Here is a 22,624-nt window from a genome sequence, read left to right on the forward strand (position 1 = left end):
AACCCTGTCCAGGCTCTGACCTGGTTGGGCAGGAGAAATGCACACAAAGAAGGCCAAGGAGGGACTTCCTGGTGGTCCAGGGTCTAAGACTCTGAGCTCGCAATGCAGGGGGACCGAGTTCAATCCCTGGTTGGGAATTAGATCCTACAGGTCGTAACTGAAGATCCCTCATGCCACAATGAATATCAAAGATCCTGCATTCAGCAACTAAGACCCAGAAGCCAAATAAATAAAAAGTAAGTATTTTTAAAAATTGCTCTTTAAAAAAAAAGGCTAAGGAGAGGGTGAACGGAATCAAGCCTTACTCACAAAGCCCAGCAACAAAGGCTGACCCAGGAGAGCAAGTCACAGAATGAGTCTTTTCCTGGGTCACTTACCCTCACAGGGTGATGGGACAGCAAGGGCCTGGGGGTTTGTTGTTCCAAGTGCCTGCTGTGTTGGGTACCAGCTACATGGCCTACATTTTAGTGCCCTGGTTGATAATCGAAAGTAGAAAATGAAATTTGGGCCTGAAGTGGGGCTCACAATCTGGCCTGCTGAAGATTCCCATATAAGGTGGCTACATTTGCTATCTGGGAGAGTTCATGTAAGAATCAGCACTTCCTGCTTCTCCTGAAGACAGGAAGCTCAAGTGATCCCTGGGCTTGTGAGTCCACAGTCAACGGGTCAAAGGGTCACTGTCTGGGCTCAAGGGGTTGGTGTCTGAAGGCAAGAAACCAACAATATCCCCCTTCACCCGCTGCCCCCACCTCCTGCCGTTCCTGCCTCGACACTGAAGCCAAGCGTCACTTACGATCTTCGATCGGCCTCCTCTTGCAAGCTTGAACCACCGGCTTGGCCCCTGCAGGCCCCTGACTTTAGAGCCCCTGCACAAGCGTAACTGGAGGTGACATCCCAGGCCCCTTCTGCCATGATTACTCGTATCCTTGAGATGTCTGTCCCTCTCAACAAACTTCGTTTTCCTATTTGTGAATGGGGATTTACCTTTCTGGGAAGGTTTCTGTGAAAACCAAACAAGATGATAAAGGAAGAATTTGGCTTTGAAAACAAGACGTGGCACAAACAGCCCTCTAAAGGACCCCCTGAACTTCGCTTGAATTGGCTCTTCAGTTAACAATAGTGAACAATTTAGAGATAACCTGCATTCAATAGGAAAGTCATTGAGAAACCATGAAATGCTATGAAGCCTCTAAAAGTGAAAATCGTAGATGCCAGATGGAAGGGTGCCCGTGAAACAGTAACTGAAAAAAAATGCAGACAGCAGAACATTCTGTACATTAAGGCATGAGCTCATTTTTATTAACAAAAATTACATATGCACACATCTTTGTATAGAGAGAAATTCTGGAAGCGTACTTCCCCCATCTGTTTGACAGTCATCAATGAGCTATGGGACAGCGATGTGCGCATGCTCAGTCGCGTCCGACTCTTTGCAACCCCATGGACTGTAGCCCTTCAGGCTCCTCTGTCCATGGGATTCTCCAGACGAGAATACTGGAGTGGGTTGCCATTTCCTTCTCCAGGGCATCTCCCCCACCCAGGGATCGAACTCACGTGTCTGAAGTCTCCTGCATTGGCAGACAGGTTCTTTACCACTGGAGCCACCTGGGACTTGGGTCTCATTTGGTGGAAGAGGCTCCTAAACACACATAAGCTTTTCCCACCACACACTAAACCTTCTTCTATATACAATTTGCATTTAAAACAATAACCAAAAAACCCTCAACCATTATAACCTTTAAAAAGGCCACTGTGTCATGTTCGCCCCAGGCTCAGGGCACTCTTTCCACTGCAGGGATGACTAGGTTGGTGACACTCTCCAGGCTGGTGGGCCACACACAGGTTCCCCTCTGCCAAGGGCCTTCCTTGGCTGCCAAAGGGGCTCTCCAGCAGCAGAGGGGCCCAGGGAACAGGCGGCACACCAATCTCCTCAAGGAGCAGGAAGCTGTATTAGCAGCACTCCTGCCAAGGGTCTCTAAGGGACCTAGTTGTCATTCATTTCACGGCCACTGGGGGCCTGCAGAGAACTCGGGTACTGGCTGGAAGCTAGTGGCTTATAAGCGGGTGTGAAATGTTCCTCCCTTTTTTCTGGAGTGGATGGATTTCTAAATAAAAATCTAACGTAACACAATCTTGGGGAAAAAGCACATCCGGAAGCTCTTGACAGAAGCAACTGTCACCTTTGCATATTTGTTTGTTCATGTTGGATATTTACTTGTTCATTAAATGTCTCCTGGACGCTTATTATCTACCAGACCCTAGGGCCCCAGTGAGACTTCCCATGTGGCTCAGTGGTAAAGAGTCTGCCTGCAATGCAGGAGGCCCGGGTTTGGTCCCTGGGTCAAGAAGGTGCCCTGGAGAAGGAAATGGCAACCCACTCCAGTATTCTTGCCTTGGAAACCCCACGGACAGAGGAGCCCGGCGGGCTACAGTCCAAGGGGTTCCAAGTCGGACCCGACTGAGCGACCAACGGTGGAACAGGGCTCCAGTGAAGAACGCCACTTCACACTGTCCCTGCCTTCATGAAGCTCCATTCTAAAGGTGGGATTTATTTATTTTTAAAAAGATACGTCTTTACCTGGCTGTGCCACGCCTTAGTCGCAGCGTGTGGACTCTTCTGTTGTGGAGTGAGAACTCCTGGTTGCGGCATGGGGGATCTAGAACCCTGACCAGGAAGCAAACCTGGGCCCCCTGCATTGGGAGCAGGGAGTCTTCACCAGGGAAGTCCAGAAAGGAAGTCTTCATTCTTAATTAATAGCTCTATTGGCTAACAGGTAATCATAGTGGACGATGCAGGCAGGGCAGGTCTAAAAGACTCCGGGTCAGGCAGGTCACTCAGCAGGTAGCAGGAGGAGCTGGGAGAAGTGGAAGGGACTGGGCACTGCAGAAACAGCAGGAGACGAGCTCAGAAGGGCAGGAGCAGGCGGTCCCAGGCTAGTGTGGAAAGGAAAAGATGCCTCAGAAATTAGGCTAAGTGAAGGCCAAACACGAAAGGGATGTGCCGCATGACTGCATTTATGACAAATCCAGGAGATCCAATCAGTCCATCCAAAAGGAAATCAGTCCTGAATATTCATTGGAAGGAGTGATGCTGAAGCTCAAACTCCCAATACTTTGGCCAGCTGATGAGAACTGACTCATTGGAAAAGAGCCTGATGCTGGGAAAGATTGAAGGCAGGAAGAGAAGGGGACAACAGAGGATGAGATGGTTGGATGGCATCACCGACTCAATGGACATGAGCTGGAGTGGACTCCAGGAGTTAGTGATGGACAGGGAGGCCTGGCGTGCTGCAGTCCACGGGGTCGCAGAGTCAGACACGACTGAGCGACTGAACAGAACAGAACAGAACTGAACTGAGGGGCTGGAAATGGGAATGGGGGGCGGTGGGGGGGGGGGCGGAAGGCGAGTGATGGCTAAGGAGTACAGGCTTTCTTTCTATGGTGATGAAAATGTTCTAAAATTAGGTTATGGTGATGGCGCAGAATGCTCAAAATCAGACCTGGCTGCTTTAGTGGGCAGACTCTACAGCGTGTGAATTCCATCTCAGTAAGGCAGTTCAAACACACTCAAAACCACAGGCGGCTTCAGGTCACTGGAGCCTTCATGGGGGCGTGGGGATGGAAGTGGGGGCTGAGGTCCTATGGATTTGGCTGGAGTGTCAGGCGAGGGCTTCCTGGCCAAAACGTATTCATTTTCCCATCCCCAGATCTGACTGTGATTTAGAAGAACAAGAGCCCTTTCTATAGCTGGAGCCTGTGCCAGTAAAGAGAAAGTCAACGTATGCAAAAGAAATCGAACGCCAGATGGTGGTGGTGGTGGGCTGGAAAGGGCTCCTGAGGAAGAGCTTGAAAAACGCAGAAGGTGCAAGAGAAAGCCGCGTTACGGTCCCTCATGGAAGGGCAATGTCATCACACATTAGTTTGACATTCCCAGAGGTGAAGGGACAAACCTGCGTTTTCATTTCCTTCCTGATGGCTCATCTTCATCCGGGACTGAGATGCTCAGGTGAGCACAGTATGTGATGTTCCTGGGAGATTTAGGGAGGTCGTGTGCTGACCGAGAAAGCCAGTAAGCTGGGAACTAGGAGTGTGGCAAAAATTAGGTGCCTGAGGAATCTATTAAAAAAAATAATAAAAATAACTGAATGGGAGTTTTAAAAAAAATATTAACAGTTTAAGTAAGATACAGATATATGATTATAGAGATGCACAAGCCTAAAATTTTTTGAGGTTAAAAACAGTACACCTTTGACATAATCCCTTTCTGGTAAATTTTAAAAAGAAACAACAGCCTTTATGTATGATGTTAAACTGGAAGATGTTCCAGTTGTACATTTTATTTTTATGTCAAGTTGTCTCAGGAATACAGGAATCCAAACGCAAAGACTTAAAAAGAGATCTACCACCTCATTCTTTACCGTGAGTCACAGAGCATCTGGGTCAGGCGGGAGACAGCTTCAGGTTCAACCAAGTGCCTTCTAATTTCAGAGGCAACAGGCCCCAGAGAGTCCATGGGCAAGCCTGACTCTTCACCCTGGTCCAAATTCCGGAAGTGTGAAACACAGATCCTTTGAGAAGGTGCCGTGTGGCCGTTTTCTGTGTCCGATGATCATGTAGCCTCAGGTGTTTTTTATTTTGGCTGAGCAGCATGTGGGGTGTTAGTTCCCTGACCAGGGATCGAACCTGTGCCGCCCGTCTTAACCACGGGACTGCCAGGTAAATCCCCTGGTGTGTTATTTTAAAACATACAACTAGGGCATCGAACTTGTGACTTCACAAATACCAATGGCCCAAAGGAAGGTGAAGTTACAAAAGGTGCGTTTCGAGCCGACTTAAAACATTAAGTGGCGATGGTCGCACCACACTGTGAATGTCCTCAATGTCACTGAACTGTTTACCCAAAAATGGTTAGAATAGAATTATTTAACTTTTACCACAATGCAAAAAAAAAAATTTAAACATGAGGTCAAGATGAGGTTAAGTAACAGTCCATCCTAAAGGAGATCCGTCCTGGGTGTTCACTGAAGGACTGATGTTGAAGCTGAAACTCCCAATCCTTCGGCCATCTGATGCGAAGAGCTGACTCATTGGAAAAGACCCTGATGCTGGGAAAGATTGAGGGCAGGAGGAGGAGGGGACGACAGAGGATGAGATGGTTGGATGGCATCACTGACTCAATGGACATGGTTTTGGGTGGACTCCGGCAGTTGGTGATAGACAGGGAGGCCTGGCGTGCTGCGGTTCATGGGGTGGCAAAGAGTCGGATGCAACTGAACTGAACTGATCTAAAGAAAGAACTGTGTGGTAGCAATGACATTTAGGAAGCACCCCAGTATTCACGGGAAGTGGCGCCTTGCAGGAGCATGCTGGCCAACAATTTGGAGACCGAGTTACTAGTGAATCCCTTAAAGTGACTGAGAGTCACTTTGAGGACAAAGCTGAGATAAATGCACCACTGAGGGAGTCAGAGGGATATAGGGGCCGTCCCCTTGAGCCTAGAGGTCAGCAGGCCGATCACACGTGAGGAGTCTGCACAGGTAAGCACAACACACTCAGTCGCTTTTACGGCGTTACTTCTCCTCAGGGGTGAGGGCCTGCAAGTCAGGCAGACCTGGTTTGACTCCGGTGCACACCACTTCCCAGAAACAACTCGGCGTCTCCTTTTTTTTTAGTATGATCCCAGTTCTATTTCTAAAATGTGCATATGGACAAAAAGACTCAATGAAATACGGCAGTACTTTGGACACGGGGGAACGGGGTCGTTGGGAAAGGCGGTCTTGCTGTGCGGCCGCCGTCACTTCCACCTTCAGTCTCCGAGACCTTCGCAGAGACTCAACAGCGCTGCTACGTCGGGAGAGAGCGTCCGGAGGGTCCTAACCTCTGCGGCCCATGGGAAGATTTTCCCACTTTCGGGGGAAAACAAGTGGAGGTTGCTAGCTATGAACTTTGTACGCTGGATCTGGATTTGCTGCGCCTTTATAGTAAGACACTCACGACCTAAAATATAATCTGAGAGGGAACTCCCTGTGGCCCAGTGGTTAGGACTCTGGGCTTTCACCACCGAGGGCCTGGGGTTCAACTTCTGGTTGCGGAAGTCAAACTCCAAAAGCTGTGCAGTGTGGCTGGGGCCGGGTGGGGAATTCAGGAGACAGATACGAAGGGGAGCATTTTAAGAGGTGCAATCTCTTTGAAAAAAGAATCAAACTCTTGAACTCAACATACTAGATGTCTGTAAATAAACTTTAGTTATCTTTTTTGCAGAGGGCAAGATTAACGCTCCCCTGCCCTGGACACAATTTCTTTTTCTTCAGTTAAGTATTTTTCTTACTTTTATTTATTTTGGGGGCTATGCTATGTGGCACGCAGGATCAAACCCATGCCCCCTGCAGTGGAAGCATGGAGTCTTAACCAGTGGACCACCAGAGAAGCCCACAACCCAATTTCTTTTAACCTCAGTTTGCTCATCCGCTAAGTGGGGATGGAAACAGTAGGTCCCCCAGGGGCTATGACGACGAGCGCATTCAGTGTGTCGTGTTCCCTGCAGCACTAGGATGGCGGTCAGTGAACACGAGCTGGGTCAATGACTGCATAAACACTTCGTGGGCTAGCACCCAGTACAACCCACTCTGGAAAACGCTACTCCAGGCCCACCCCACACAGAGCCCATCTGATGAGAAGGCTGAGGCCTGGCCCGCCTACCGGCCACAGCTGCTCGTGGGCCCCTGCACAGGCGCCAGCCTCTCGAGGACGGGCCTCCCAGGGGCGTGAGGCTGAAAGCGGTAGGAAGGGGCAGACAGACTCATGCCTCAGCCAGGGGGCCTGAGCTTCCCAGCCGAGGGGCTGACTGCATCTGCAGTTCACAGAGGTAGGAGGGGAAGCCTCGGTATGGGCCTCACTCGGAAAGTGATCTAGAATTACTGAGTAGTGAACCCAAGAAACCCTAGAAATGTGACCTCGTCCTAAGGTCAGAAAGAGGGGAAAAGGAGCCCATGCACTTTGGTCCGGAGTGAGGAAGCCCCAACGCGCGGCACCTCGGTGCTCGCTGGCTGCCTCCCTGGGGACAGGAACCCCGCAGCCAAGGAAGGGACTTGCACTCACAGGTCTGGGCCAGTCCTGCAGGGTGGCGGCCACTACTGGCGATGGAAGAAGCACAGAAATGAAGGCTGCCAAAAAGTTGTGTAAGTGCCTCCTGGTTAGTGGGTCCGTTGAGAAGAACGCAGGATCCATACAGAAGGCACTTTTCTGGAAGAAATCCTGTTCTTTCAGGAGTCTGGGGTGGTCCCACTGGATACTAACAGGTACATCAACGTGAAACCATACTAGAGTGCCCACCCCTTCCCTCAGGAAGGCCAATCCCTCTGCTCCAAAGGCCACCCCCGCCCCAACAATCAGTAACACAGAAGACAACGGCAGTTCTTCTCAAACAGTTTAATAGCAAATAAACAAAGGAAGGTACCACACTTGGCAGATACAAAATGACTTTTTGTCCGTGTGTCTGTGCAATTAAAACAGATTTAGGTTCCCCATTGGGACAAAAGGAAAAACACACAGAAAAGGAAGATTTCCTTTTAAACACATACTCCCTTGCTCCAAACTTGTAACAATTTTTTTTTTTCTTTTTTAATCCACTACACAAACTCTGTGATCAGGTCAGAAAAGCGACAGGGGCTCTTCTTGCCTTTTTTTTTTTTTTAAACCATTAAAGTAAAATCCATAATTTTCTACATAGTACAACACAAGTTCACACAAAAAAGACATTTTCTTTTGCAAATCAAAACAGGAAAGAAAGGAAAAGCTCAAACAAGGTAAAGAAAAAGCATTTCTACGGCTGAATCACGACTTTGAGTTGATTGAATCCCGTTGTTGCTGCAGAACAGACTGTGCGTTTGGTCATAGTGGCAATTTTTTCTCTTCACATTGTGAAATCACTTTACATTGTTTTCTAGTAGAAAAGGCAAAAAACTGTACAAAACCCCTAGTGTTAAATACAACGTTTGTACCAATAAAAAACTCACACAGGTTTGTCTCCAAAATGTAAAGTTTCTTTTTTTTTTTCTTTTTAAATTATTCACAAAAAGCAGCTGGAAATCAGAAAGGCAGCTGCCGCTCCAGGGTCTCAAATCCATTAAAACCACCACAAAACAATTAAAACAATCAGAGAGAGAAAAAGGAAAAGGAAACAGCGTCCAACATTTGGCATTTGGTTTTATCCACAGGTTTTCCCAGAGCTCCTCTTGGAATTGAAAGCAAAATATATTGGCAAACATGGGTTCTGAATACACAGGAAGGGGAGCCTTGGCGCCTTCTGCCCACAGAGGCCGCTCTGTGCAGTCAGACTGTGGGGTGCGCGGCGGTCTCGCTCAGGCTGGGGGTTCCTGGCCTCCTTCCATCCACTCACCCCTCTGAAGAAATGAAGCAGCCTACCATCCACTGGGCCTCCACCTGGCCACCCTCTCCTCTGGGTAAGGGGCGCCCCGAGCTAACACTAGGCTGCCTGCCCGGTCCCGGGGCAGAGACGCTGCCGAGACCCTTCCTCATCACCTGCAGCGAGGATGATGCGGACAGTGCTTCGACCTGCCCCGCCCCGCCCTGCCCCCGGCTCCCCTCTCCACCCGTCCCTGGACAGCCCTACTTCCCAGCTCGCTCGCCCACCAGCCGCTCAGGCCTGGGTGGAAGCTATCCCAAACACCGCCCCCTGCAACCTCTGACCTCCACAGACCCACCCCGCGACCTCACGTCTCCTCTGGCCTCGCCCTTCACCATGCACCTTCTCACTCAAATCCCTGCAGACCCTGAGGCTGGATGGTGCCCCAAGAGAGGAGGGCAGGCTCCCCTCAGGGAACCAAGGACCGGGGCTTGCCTGGCACCCGGGGACAGTAGCTATTTGGCTCTTCACCCAATTTAAAAAAATAAACACAAAAAACCGCCCCAACCCCAACCCCAGCAGCTAAGCAAGAGCAGAGCTGCAGTGAAGAGCCAGAGTGGGGCGGCGGGGCCCGGGGCTGCACAGCAGCGCGGGCAGGGGCATGCCGCCCAGCGCAGGCACGGCCGCCGGAGTGGCTCAGGGCACTCTCCGCCTCTGGGGCCGAGGAATGCCTGGGGCCCCTAGCGCACTCAGCCTCCTGCTGCCCACAGCCACCCTTGGGGTGCTCTCTCTGCTCCTGTGCCTCTCTGGACCCCCTTCCCACCCGTCTCTGAGCAGAGCAGCCGGCCCCCGGAGGCCCCCCAAGGCCTGGAGGCCGTGTGAGGAGACAGTCTAAATGCACAGGCAAACGCTCTAAGGGCAAGAGAGGAGAAAGTTGCCACTTCAAAACAAAACAATACAACCTTGGGAAAAAAAAAAAAATCAACCCCACAACAATTTAAAACAGCTTCTTTGAAACCCTTTTAAATCGGTCAGTTTTTGCACAAACTATAGGAAACAGAGAGGTGAAGGTGATATATACGGAGGTGTGAAGAAACAGCAGGAAACATGCAAACTCGGTTTTTCTGGGCATAATCTTAGTAGGAAAGGAAAAAATTCAAAACAAAAACACAAAAACAATACAAAAACAGAAAAAAAAAATTTGAAGCATCACATTTTGCTGTGGAGACTGCAGGAACAGGCCTGGGGGCGGGCACGGCGGGGCTGGGGGCGGGGGCCCCGCAGACTCCCCGCAAGGGGACTCCAGGGCAGAGCCACAGGTGGCGGGGGCTGCCTGGGGCCCAAGCTGCAGCTGGTGGTCAAAAAGGAAAAAGGGCTCAGGGGTTTTCTGCAGTTGAGAACTCAGAAAAAAGAAAAATAGGAACACATGCGGTCTCCTCAAGCCCTACAAACTGTATCAGCAAAATGTGCTCAGGAGCCTCAAAGGTTTTAGTGACATCTTTTATTTCATTGTTTACTCCAAAGTTGTCTTTAAAACTAAACACACCGAGAAACAAAGCCTAGAAGCGGACTGGCTGTGTTCACAGAAATACAAACACCACGCGGTATGTGCTAGTAGGGCTGCTCTGAAGACAATTACAAAGAATTGGAATCACAAAATCAAGTGGTTATCTTATGAAGTTCTAGAAAAATAGATTTTTTTATATTCAAATGCAAGTTTAAATATTTCCCCTTCAGCAGTCGTTCTAGCAAAACCAATTTGGCAGCACAAAAGAAAAAAAAAAGGAAAGAAAAAAGAAAAAACAAAGAAAGAAACAAACATAATAAAAATACACATCAGCATCAAAGGTCAACACAAGGTCAAAGGTGAGAGTTCAAGCATCAGAGAAGCTGAAGAGACAGGGATTTGGACGATGTACTTGACGCCACATCGACATGCTTTAGGCACAACGATGAACAAACGGCAGGAATCTAGAAAAAAAACAAACCAGAAAGAGGGAGACCCACTGAGTTACACAGAGCAATACATCCAAACAGAGAGAGAGAGAACAGGACACTCACTGTGTGCAGCCCTGAAATGAGGCGGCGGGCAGGGAGGCTGGGCGGTGACGGGACTCTCGCACATGCTAACAACGGACACGGGGAAGTCAAAAAGGACACGGAGGACACCGAGAAAACATCCAACTGCCAGAGACACAGGGGACCTAAGGCTTGGATTTCCCCAGAAGCGCCCAAATGCATCGGAAAAAGCAGCTCTCGGGCGGGGCAGAGCCTCAGCCTCCCGAGTGTCACGAGTGTCACTCCTGGTCGAGTGGTCGAGACTCAGGGAGACAGCTGGAGCTGCTGGCTTGGGGGCGAGGGGACCAGAATTCTTTGGGGGAGAGGGCCAGAATTTCTCCCCCTTCCTATGGGGATGGCCCTCTGTTGCCAGAAATCCAAGCTCTTAGCTTCCACGAGGGCCCTGGCCACCCCTGTGGGACCCAGGAGACAGTGTCTGGCTGCATTCAAGGCAAATCAATTTCATGATGAAACCCAAGGAAGAAACGAAACTACAGCAGAAAACACACTTATGTAAGTGAGAACCCCACACAACAGAAAAGGATCGCTTAAGACTTGACTGCGAGTTTCCCCTCTCCGAGCTGAACCCTTTACACCGTGAGACTTGTAGGGGAGCAGCTTCTCCACAACACCGTCTCTGGCCGGGGGAGAGCTGTGCTCGAGGGCAGCACTGCTGTGGGGTGCGCGGGGCTGGGGACAAGACCAACAGAGAGGCGCCCGTGCGCAGCCGAGGAAAGCACGGCAGGTACGAAACCTCGGGGTCTGGTATCAGAGGCAGGCTGACTACACCTTTAACTCTCATGCCAATAGCGAAGGGATCCCAGAGCCCAGGACAAATAGGTATGCGAATAACAGTGAAATGGGGGAGGAGGGAGAGAAAGGGACAAAGGTGGGCGCAGAGCAGAGTTCCGGGCTTTGGAAAACCCCACGCGGGCCAAGGAGGAAGACAGAACAGAAGGTGAGACCGGCAGCAACCTGGGGAGCACAGCTCTCTCCTCCGCCAATTCACAGCGTTAACGCCTCCCCCTCGGCAGATTAGCTGGGCTGCAGACGGCCACAAAGTCAGTAGTTTCAATCATACACAGCACCCTGTGTGTACAACAATCACATTCTGGATTCTACAAAATCCTGGCCTTTTCCAGAGATATAATTTAGGTAATAAATATTCTCCACCCCGGAGCTGTATAAAACTTCTATAAAAATAGAAACGACATTCTTGGTTCCAGCCGGTTGGGATTCAGAACAGCGCCTCCCCAACCTAGCATTTTTTTCTTTTTTTTTTGTTTTCTTTTTTCTTTTTTATTTTTATTTTTTGCATTTATTTAAAAAATCCCATCATGACCCTGGAAGCCTTTGGAACAGTTTTATCCTTGAAACACAGGACACATTTCTCCCAGTGCGCGGAATTCAAGTTTACGTGGTTCAGCTTAAGAAGTATGTTTCATGTTTCTTAGAGGACAACAGACCCAAGTTATCACTATGAGAAGGGAACAGCTGTCCCAGCTTCAGTGGGGTAATCCACCACCACCAACTACCCGCACAACAGCAAGATGGTCAACGCTCGTCTGAGGCCCGAGGACAGCATGACAAGGAGAGCGTCCCCGTCGGACTGACAGCAAAGCAACCCCTGTGATCTCGCCTCTGCCGCTAGGGGGCAGGGCTGACGTCTGTGAGGCTGAGGAGCCCAGGGACTTGGTCCCTGGCCTTGGCTACGGGTCACATCCTAACAGGGCCACATTCCCCACTACCAGCGCTTCTTGGAGCAGCGGCAGAGCCCGGAGGCTGTGTGGGTCACAGGCAAGAGTGAGACCTGTGGGAGGCAGCAGGGAGCTGACTGTAAGCACGAGGACAGAAGTGAACGCGGTGACACTGAGGTAAATGAACACTAACCCACACGGAGGCTGTAAACGTCCTGCCGCCTCCTCTGTCACCAGGAGCAGAGCACGGGGCTGCAGGGGTCAGAAGAGGGGCCTGCCTCCATCCAGACGCCACGCCTGGGCCTCCTCAACCAAGGAGGCAACCGCGGATTGCTTAATCCTTTTAAGTACTGGGTGCTGGCCACCGGGAAATGCAGGACCAGCTTGAAGGGACCCTAGGATTCGGGTACACTGAGAAGCAGGCTCCTCCTCCCCCAGCGCGACAGCTTTTGATCGCTCTGCTCAGGAGAGGTGCTCCCTTCTGCCAGATACCATAAGCCCTTCTTGGATCTACCCTCAAGAGAAAACTGTGGCTAGGGATGGAAGTGACATTCCTTGCTGTGGTCAATTACCAAAAAGGAAACCCGATGGTATCTTCCGGAGAGGTCTTCTTTAAAGGGACCTGGTAGACATGGGCCACGGTCTAACAGTCTGGTGTTAAAATAAACCAAACAGGACCTCTGCCTGGCTTCTTCCTCCTAAGAGCCACCAGCCAGGAAGGAAGGGCCAATCCAACACCAATGGCTGGCTGGGTAACGGATGACAAATCCCTACTTTTTGCATGTTAGGCTAATTTAATAGGTACATTATTTCCAGAGACTTGTTACCCCCTTCTTAGGTAAGAGGGGCAGAAATCCTAGATGAGAATCTAAAAAAATAGCTGGCAAGAACGCAGATTTTCCAGTGAAGGCGGCTATGGAGGAGTTTCAGCCTCCAGCTCCCAGGGCTGCCGGGTTTCAAGTCACTCTCCCTCTCCAAAGCCAACCCCACCTGCTCCGCCCCCCAAAAGCTCTTGGGTATCAGTTCTCACGTCACCCACTCTCGTGCTCAGGAACATTCTGGGGGTCCACTTTTGTCTAACTTCGTCCTCTTTCTTGGGATAGTTTGGGGCAAATTCTGATCCTCTTTCTTAATGTTTCCCCATTTCCCCTCCTCCCCCAGGGCAGTTTGATGTTGGTCCTTCTCAACACACACTGGTTACAAACACAGCAAACTTTTAAATAAAGGAGAAAAAAAAAAAAAAAAACAACTCAGGATATGGCACCTAAACTCCAAAGTAAAACACTGGAAACCAAAGCACAAACTTGTCCTCTGTACGAAGCGAAATTCCCACAGAAGGCAGTAGCTGAGTCTTCAGGGCAAGCTGTGCCTGCGAGAGTGGCAGGGATCAGGGTCCAGGGCTGTCAGCACACAGCCTTAGGGCTTCGAATCATTAAGGGTGCTCCTCCCCCACTTACCAGAAGACCCTCTCACTCCAGTCTCAGAGGGGAGCACGCTCAGTAGGGTTTGCTGTCGTTCTTCGAACGTTTGAGCTGCACTTTAAGCCGCTTCATGCCGATCTGAAAGCCGTTCATGGACTGGATGGCAGCTTGAGCCGAGACAGGATTGTCATAACTTACAAAACCTGTGGGTCCAAGCAGAAACCCAGTGAGGGGCGTGAAGAGGCAAGGACAGCCTTAGTCCTCCTTATGCAACAGAATCCTTACATGAGCTGAGTCTCAATTTTTCTCAGCAGGAAGAAGACTTCTTGAAATTACATCACATGAAACAAATCAGGTTCCTAACAGTATCAGCTGACATCTACACAGTATCCTAAAGTATTTTTTGGCCAAGCCATTTTCCATACATTATTTTTACCTCTGGAGCGACAGTGTGGGTACAAATCACCATTCCCACCAGAGAAATGAAAAAATAAACTGAGGCTCAAAACGAGGTAATGTAATCTACTCAAAGCAAAGTTCAACTACAGCTACGCAAAGTCAAACTCAGCTCTTCCTGCTATCAATCAGCCCCTCTCTTTCTCGCTCACTGGTAAAACACTGAACCCTCCCCACACCAGAAAAAACACCAACGTACCGAAACACTTGCTCAGGTTTGTCTGCTTGTCTATAAAAACCTTGGCAGACACGACATTCCCAAAGGGCATGAACATCTGCAGCAGGTCCTGGTCTCCGAACTCCTGGGGCAGGTGGTAGATGAACAGGTTGGCTCCTTCTGGACCTGCAAAATTCCCACTGACTGAAACGGCATCAGGGTCAAGCACGCCGTCCCCCGCACCAACGAGTCCCATTTCCACCCATGTTGAAACTCTCAGCATCCCCAAAACACAGAAACGTGTCTGGGGAACTAAAAAGATTCACCAAACACAAAGCAGGGAGCTGAAGGGCAATCACTGAAACAGGTTCCTGCCCTCTTTCCTGTTCTACCGACAGAGGGCAGAATTTGACCCTGTGGAAGGGTGGCATGCTGGGACAGTAGCAGGCAGATTTGCATTTGGAGCAAAAAAAAACAGTAGAAAGAGATTTTAAGTAAAATGGGTTTCAAAAGAGTGCCTAGAAACTAGAGGGCCAGCAAAGAGGTCAATAGTTGCCAGAGGCAGGTGGGGCAGGGACTGACTAGAGAGAGACATGAGGGAATTTCTAGGGGTCGTGGAGATATTCTGCATCTGTGGTGGCAGGAACGTGACTACATGTGCTCATCAGAGCTCAAAGAGCGATATTCACCAAAGGGTGAATTTTACCATAAGTAAATTGTGCCTCAGTAAAAATGTATTTTTTAAAATACATGCCTATGATAAATAACCGGGCTTCCCTGATAGCTCAGTTGGTAAAGAATCCACCTGCAATGCAGGAGACCCCGATATGATTCCTGGGTTGGAAGATCTGCTGGAGAAGGGATAGGCTACCCACTCCAGTATTCTCGGGCTTCCCTTGTGACTCAGCTGGTAAAAAATCTGCCTGCAATGTGGGAGACCTGGGTTCGATCCTTGGATTGGGAAGATCCCCTAGAGAAGGGAAAGACTACCCACTCCAGTATTCTGGCCTGGAGAATTCCATGGACTGTATCGTCCATGGAGTCACAAAGAGCTGGACACGACTGAGTGACTTTCACTATATATGATAAATAACCAAAGCTCAAAAACAGAATATGTTTTCCTCTTCAACTCAAGGACTTCCCAACCAAAGAAAAGCTTTAAAAAGTATTTTTACTTGAGTATAATTGATATACAATGTGGTGTTAGTTTCTGCTGTGCAGCTAAGTGAATCAGTTACATATATACACACATATATCCACTCTTTTTTTAGATTCTTTTCCCATACAGGTCATCAGAGCACTGAGCAGAGCTCCCTGTGCTACACAATGGTCCTTACTAATCTGTTTATGTATCTCAGTGTGTGTATGTCAATCCCAATCTCACTATTTACCCCTCCCTCACCATTTCTCCCCCTTGTAAACATAAGTTTGTTTTCTACATCTGTGACTCCTCCTGTTTTGTAAATAAGTTCACCTGTAGCATTTTTTAAAGACTCTACATGTAAACAACGTCATGTTTCTCTCTCTGTCTCACTTCACTTGGCACGATGTCTCTAGGGTCCATCCCTGCTGCCGCAAAGGGCACCACTTCTTTCTCTTTAACGTCTGGGCAACAGCCGTTATATATACGCACCACACATTCAAACAAGTTTTACTACCACGGCAGTCCAGGCAGCCTCCAGCCGCCCTGGCCTCCCTGCTGTCGTCAGATACGACGGCACACGCTGCCTCATGGTCTCTGCGCTTGCTGCCCCTCCGCCCCATTCCTTTTCTTCCTTGAGATACACACACTGCTCGCTTCTTCCTTCCCTAAGGTCTGCGCTTAAACGTCAGTTTGGAGAAACCTCTCTCTATGTAAAACGCTATCTTCCTGGCACTCTCTACTCCGCTTTCCTGTGCGTCATTCTTCAGAGCACCAGGGGAACACCTCACGCTTCTGCTCACCGTCTGTCTCCAGGGCTCCAAGAGCTCCCTGTCAACACAGCCCAGGGCAGGTAGTAAATGTCCAGCTCAGAGTAGGGGAGGGCGCGCTGCACCGGGGCTCCTTGGGGCTAAAGCCAGAGAGGATGCCTGGCTTTTCCTACATAAACGCTTAGATTTCGCCAGCTCCTGGCTATGAAAACTCGTCAAATAAGAGCACAGAGATGTCGGCAGGATTTTCTACTCAAACAAACCACTTTTAGGCCTATTTCTGCTCACAAAGCCTCTCCTGAATTTAATACCGTTTGTGTCAAAGCACACCCTGCCGCCCGCATCGGCCCACAGGCTGTACTGTCTCAACGTCCCTCAGTTTTTCCTTAATAAGGAAAAGCACAGATGAGACCGTGAGGAAACGGCCAAGTGACAGTCAAAGGGGACACCCAGACAGAAGACATCCCCTAGCAGACTTCTAAGAAGGAAGACTTCCTCTCAAAAACAGACTGCCAAATGGTTTCAGACACAGGGAGGCCAGTATGCTTCCTCACCCGAAAGCTGCAGCCCCACTCGAGGAGGGCGTACAGAGGTTCTGAGACGAGCCACAGCCAGAACACATTCCAGTGCAGACCAGTTTCTCAGTCTACCCTTGACAACGCCAAAGAGCAGGGCTGGCCTCACCACCTGAACGGCTCTCCCGGGCTTTGCCTGCCTTTCAGCGCTGGCGCAGAGGGCGTGCCCACTCTGCCCTGACTCCAGTCTCCCCGCACTCACCTTCCTTCTGGCTCCCAGCAGCACCGATACTCTGCTGTGCCAGCAGGTTCTGGTTGTACAGGGTGGGGAGCGCCGCGGCGGCGTACTGCTGGATCCCCGAGTAGGCCTGAGTGAGGGCCTCCATGGTGCTCCCGGTGCCGTTGGAAAGGCCGCTGCTGCCCAGGCCGCCGTTTAACGCGGCCATCCCTGGTGGGGGTGGGTGGGGGAAGAGGAGCGACAAATTGGGAAGACTCAACCGATGTGAAAACAAAACCCAAAGTAACCCTGTCATCTCCTCCTCAGCTTCTCCCTGAGAAGGAACAGCCATCTGATGGGTCAGGTTTTAGGACAGTCACCAGGGCCCATGGCTAACGGGGACGTTTTAAACAGCCACACCCAGAGGCAGCTCATCCTCCAACCTGCGCAAGAAGCACCACCACTGACACGTGACCTGCCCCACCTTTCTCTTAAGAACTGGAATGCGGCAGAACAACAGTCCCAGGACTGGGGACTAAAACGAGTGCACACACCGTATGACAGGTGTGGGCAAATCCTATCGTCAAGATAGCCGCTAACGCTTACTGAGCGTGTGCTACGTGTCAGATGCCATACCAAGTGATGTGCTCAGCACTTCACTGTATTCTCATTTAACTTGACAATCCTCAGAGAACTCTAGTCCCACTTCACAGATGAGAAAATGCCCTTAGAAAAGTGGTCTTAAGGTACAGTTAACGGACAGGGTCAGGTCTGACTCAAAATCCCACGGTCATTTCTAACTTCACTGAGCCACTCCCATCATTCTCTCTACGTGTCCCTACCAGAGTAGTTTAAAATGTGCTACCTGCACAGAGTGACTGGAGGACTTCCAGGGACTGGCCCTCACCTGCCAAAGAGCTGACGTTGAGGCCTGCTGTTGCTCCAGCTAATGTCTGCAGGGCTCCAAGGGAGGCGATGGGGTTGACGGAGCTGCTGCTGCTGGAGCTCGGTGAGGACCCTGCTGTCAGACACCCACCAGTTAAACTCAAACCAAAACTTGCCTTCCCGTGTCAACAGGAGCCAAAGCACAAGCTGTGTCACCCAACTCTTCATTCTCTTTATAGGGAGGCTTTCGGTTACCAAGTCCCCCACCCTCCGCTCGCCCCAGTGAATGATTCTGGTAACAACATGTTCTTGCAGGACACACAAGTGATGATTACAACAAACTGAAGACTATGAGAGCTCTCTTAATTCAGAAGACATTTGAGACTTTCCTGTTCATGATCTGACCCCTTTGGAAATGGGCGTTAACTATTCTCCAGAATGACAGAATCCTCACGTGGGATTCTGCCCAAGGCCCACAGGGGCCCCCAGCCCCATCACACGCTTACCTGAACTGGTGAGCACGCTGAGGGGACTGCTGGACGTGGTGAGAGCACTGGTGCCACTTGGGGTGCTCTGAGCTGCACTAGCCGCAGCAGCCAGTGCAGCCAGGTTCTGTAACTGCACTGCATTTAACCCTGCAACATCCAAAGCAAGCCATCAGCCAGCAGATAAGAGTGCCCTACATCCACTCTGGCAATGACCGTGCAGACTGGCAGGAGGCTCATCCCAAAGTGGAAATGTTCTAGGTATAAGCCTTGCAGGCAATACTACAGAGCTCCAAAAAGACTCAGATACCATTCAACTCATTAAGAAACTTGACACTTCCTCAGATAAGACATGTCTAATACAATAGCAGGCCAGCCCAAGTGAGTGAGCATTAATAAATGGATGGGCAATTAGGAAATCAGAAAAAAAGGGGTGGATTCTGTGGTCTACCATGGAGACAGGCAGACTGAAGAGAACAATGGCAAAGCCCGAGGCAGAGGATCAATCTGTATCTGAGCCTTCACTGATGCTTTACAGGGGATCTGTTCTCTGCAATGGAGGAGAACCAAGTAGAAAATGTAGCAGAGACCCAGAAGACCATGGAGGGATGACACGTGAAAACTGCAACAGCAGAGAGAACAAAGAAAAAAACACCACCTAATCATCAGAAAAACAAGAGAAAACAAACTCTGAGAAGACCTCCAAGTGGAACCTAGCAACACTGGCAAAAGGAGAGCAAAAAATCTGAGCTGCACCAACAACGTGTGGCAAGCGATTTACTAGACAATGGAAAGGCAGATGGGTAGAGTGGAGAATTAACGAGACTACAGAGGCTACAGCACAGATTTACAATCTGGCAACTTTCTGAAAACACAGCAACCTTTGAGTCCCTGGGACAAAAAATGAATCCATCAGACTTCCCCAGTGGCACGCTGCACCTCGCCTAGGGTGGAGCCCTTCCTCAGATGCACCTGCCTAGCCGTACCCCACTGCCGGAGGGGCGGGGCTGGGCGGCTCTGGAGCGGCCCTGTCCCTGCCTCAGGTTTGTCTGTGGAGCAGTCTTTGTTAACAACTCGGCCATCTGTCAGTTAAGTTTCTGGTGTGTGTTAACACCAAAAACAGTAATTACCTGAGGAAACAACATGTATCAGACACTAACTTCCGAGGTTCTAGCAGCTGCAGGGCAAGCCACACACACAGAAGCCATCTTAGACTTTTCTTCTGAGAATCACTGGAAAAGTCACTTTATTGTGGAAATAATTCCTGCAATTTTCTCCTTATCAAAGTGGCTGCAGACAGTCTGCAGGTACTAACAGCTCTTCTTACTAGAGACTTAAAGGGGTGGGGAGCAGACAACTACAGAGCAATATGACATCAGTAACTAAACGAGCCGCCTTTGAGAGAGGAGGTATGAATCCCAGGATGTTCATCTTATGTCAGGTTTATGTAATGAGTGGTAATTTTTTTTTTTCCTGCACAAACAGTAGAAAACTCTCAAGACTACCGTTAGCTGCGTCTGTTGGCTTGGCTGCTGCCGCTCCTCCGCACCAGTGAAACACTTACCTCCCATCGGGTGGAGGCTGCTCAGGGTGTTGAGGTTCCCAGAGGAGGCAGTCTGCTGAAGGAGCTGCAAATAAAGCTAGACATTACACCAAAAAACAGAACAAGAGTGAGAGTGAGGGCTGGTTCTGCATCTGGGATAACTCTACAGCACAGCAAAGCGAGAGTGCAGAGGCCCCCAGAGAGAAGAAAGTCGAAGACGAGAACCCAAGCCAACACAACAGAAACACGAGGCTTATGACAGCACAGGACAGCACAACACAGCTAAAGCCCTGGCCCAGAGGACAGCTGTGTAAGCCGAGTCCTAAGCCAGGCCCGAGTCCCTGGCAACACAGCACAGCAGCAGAGGACAGCGGGGAGGGGAGAACTGAGCTCAGCTCAGGCAGCCATGCAGCCCACTTCAGGAGTGTCTGCAGACGAGTGACTGCCGTGTCTAATTTCTCTCCCAAATCCTCCTTGGTCAGGTCCACACACCTTATTTTATAGGCTGTTCCCATCTGGAGACCTAATTTCTACTTTAGCCGACTACTTAAAATACCAAACGGGACCATTTCAGGCTCTTTCTTGGAGTATCCTTTACCACCCATGATGAACTTGTGACTGGATCAACCTTGTCGTGATTAGAATACTACGCATTCATCTAGCCCCATTCATCTCACCGTTGCAGATGACCAAATGATGGCTCAGTCTGCATTCATCCACAGAACATTCTCTTTCAGTGAGTGTTGCATAACAAATAAAACGAAAGGACCTATCCATAAGCTATGAATCTCCACAGCCTTACCCTGTACCTAGCAAGCTGCAACCTTGATCTAAGCAACCTGCTGAAACCTTTTGTTCCATTCCAGCCCAATCATTGAATGGCTGGTATTCTTGTTTCTGGATCCTTTGTTCAGTCTGTTATCCATTCCTAGAAACATCTGACCTGGCTCCTCTGTCATCATGAATGTCTCTAGTCTACAGGCATTTCACGGAAGTTCACAAACTTCCAGAAGTAGAATGAAAAAATGTACACACGTGGAGTTTTATCAGCTTCTCAAAGGGCTCCACAGCCTGGAAGATTAAGAACTACTGCTCTAGTTTCAAGGCGACACATTCTAGTGCACCCTAATCAATGACGGCGTGCTATCACTTACGCAGCCCATCAGCTCTCACACGTCTTTACTTCTGTCTCCTTAAATATCCTGGCCAATGAGCTCAGGCCCAACTAGGGACTGTACATACTACTTGGCACTTTACTTCCTCCCTAAATGAGACCAGCTCTGAGAGCGGGGATCATGTTTAACTGAAACAAGGAGGCCATAGCGCTCAACATATACCGTCATGTGCCTGCTAGATATGGCAATACAACAAAAAGGTGAGTCTTCCCTAAAAGAAGGCTCCAAACGCTCTAAGAAAAGCAAGCACCCATCATGGAGATAATTTTCAAAGCATTACCATTCTGGCAGAAGACTAGAATCTCTGAATTTTCTCAACTTAAAAGCAATGTCCTAGCACCAAGGAACAATTTAATCTGCAGAAATAGAACCACCACCTAGGCTTTCTGATTTCAGAGAAATACCAGCAAGGATAAACTTGGATTTCTTCTAATATTTTAGAAACATGGAAACCAGAGGGCATCAAATTAGCCAAAACCTGGCACCGAGGGCAGAAACCACTGCCTTTCTTCCGTTTCACATAGAACAATACTTAGGGGAGGAGGACGGGACGACTGCACCTCTGTGTGTGTCCTTAGACCGTCCATGCTCATCTAGTGCTTTCCCCATTTGTTTTCCTTCTTTGGTAGCTTCACAGACGACTTGTTCTTTCTGACTCAAAGATGAGACAGTTTTAAGTGTCTTGTGCCATCTGTGATTCTTTTGAGGGTTAAAGCAGTGATAATCCCCTGTAATATACACTGCAGACCTAATAAATCTAACAAATTAGAGCCTGCTTTTGGATTATATGACTCAAACTCGACAAGAGAGAATTCAAATGAAAGGAAATCTATTTACCAGTGAACTCAAATAGACACCTGTAATACTCATTTAATAATGTCCATGTTAATCTCTTGACCTCCCGCCAATGGGAAAATCCACTGTCATACTCTTCATGGGAGGCTCAGGAAGGCTTTTATTGATGGTCTCTACATCTACTAGAGAAAGAGATGGAGAAAGATACTTGGTAGCTAAGAATTCTGCAGGAGTTTTTTTTCTCGGGGGCAGGGACACATGTTTCTAAATCTTTGTTTTAGGAAATTAGTATATTAGTATCTTGAGCAGAAGCTCAAGATATTACCAATGATGTGTGACGACAGCGAGCGAGCCAGTGCACACGCAAGGCTAACGTGACAAAGAATATCGTGTTGCCTGAATTTTTATGTAAAACTTGGATATGCTAAAAGTTCTGAGTGCTACTATATATGTTAGCTAGGGACAGCAGAAGAACAGCTGGGAGCTTGCACAGCCTGCAGAAAGCACACCACAAAGACTCACTGCTAAATACTGGGGTCCGAGAGTATTTAGACCAGCAAGGTTTCCCCACACAGAGGCTGCGCTGATTTGCTGCATCTGCTGCTGGAGCTGCTGGGCCATTCTCTTCTGTTCTTTGTCCTTCTGTGTATCAGCAAATTTTACCACCATGGGGGAGGAGCAACCCTACGAAAACACCAAAATCAAAGGGTCAAATTCCTCATTCTGGTGCAGGGAAACCCTCCTTTCCAGTGCCGTACAGGCTGCATTCTCATTTTATTCAGTGCCAAATGATTCTCCTCTTTGATAGACAAACAAGTGGCAAAAGGTAATTTAAAAGGGTTAACTAGTTGCAAAATGCTAATTTTAAAGAAAGCACCAGTGTTTCAGATGTTTGGCTTGCTTAACTTTTAGGGCTTCCCAGGTGGCAATTAGTGGTAAAGAAG

The 22,624-nt window shown here is 49.2% G+C and overlaps 1 protein-coding gene across 24 annotated transcripts in view; it reads right to left on the reverse strand.

Moving 5' to 3' along the window:
- Positions 1-1,315: 1,315 nt before the first annotated feature.
- The window catches only part of CELF1 (CUGBP Elav-like family member 1), an 87,711-nt gene continuing 66,402 nt past the window's right edge, over positions 1,316-22,624 (reverse strand). For 12 of the 24 annotated variants that reach the window (XM_059874935.1, XM_059874922.1, XM_059874918.1 and 9 more), the window contains 8 exons: positions 22,203-22,364; positions 19,732-19,807; positions 18,189-18,317; positions 17,705-17,818; positions 16,843-17,028; positions 14,197-14,340; positions 13,578-13,744; positions 7,414-13,489 (listed from right to left, as the gene is read on the reverse strand). In XM_059874935.1, coding sequence (XP_059730918.1) covers positions 13,617-13,744; positions 14,197-14,340; positions 16,843-17,028; positions 17,705-17,818; positions 18,189-18,317; positions 19,732-19,807; positions 22,203-22,364 — 939 coding nt within the window. In that variant the 3' untranslated portion in view covers positions 7,414-13,489; positions 13,578-13,616. Of the gene's footprint in view, positions 2,935-7,413; positions 13,490-13,577; positions 13,745-14,196; positions 14,341-16,842; positions 17,029-17,704; positions 17,819-18,188; positions 18,318-19,731; positions 19,808-22,202; positions 22,365-22,624 lie in introns of those variants that run through there. The other 12 variants (XM_059874929.1, XM_059874927.1, XM_059874928.1 and 9 more) reach the window with 8 other exon arrangements.

The sequence above is a fragment of the Bos taurus genome, chromosome 15 (genome assembly GCF_002263795.3).
Source record: "Bos taurus isolate L1 Dominette 01449 registration number 42190680 breed Hereford chromosome 15, ARS-UCD2.0, whole genome shotgun sequence".
NCBI lineage: Eukaryota > Metazoa > Chordata > Mammalia > Artiodactyla > Bovidae > Bos > Bos taurus.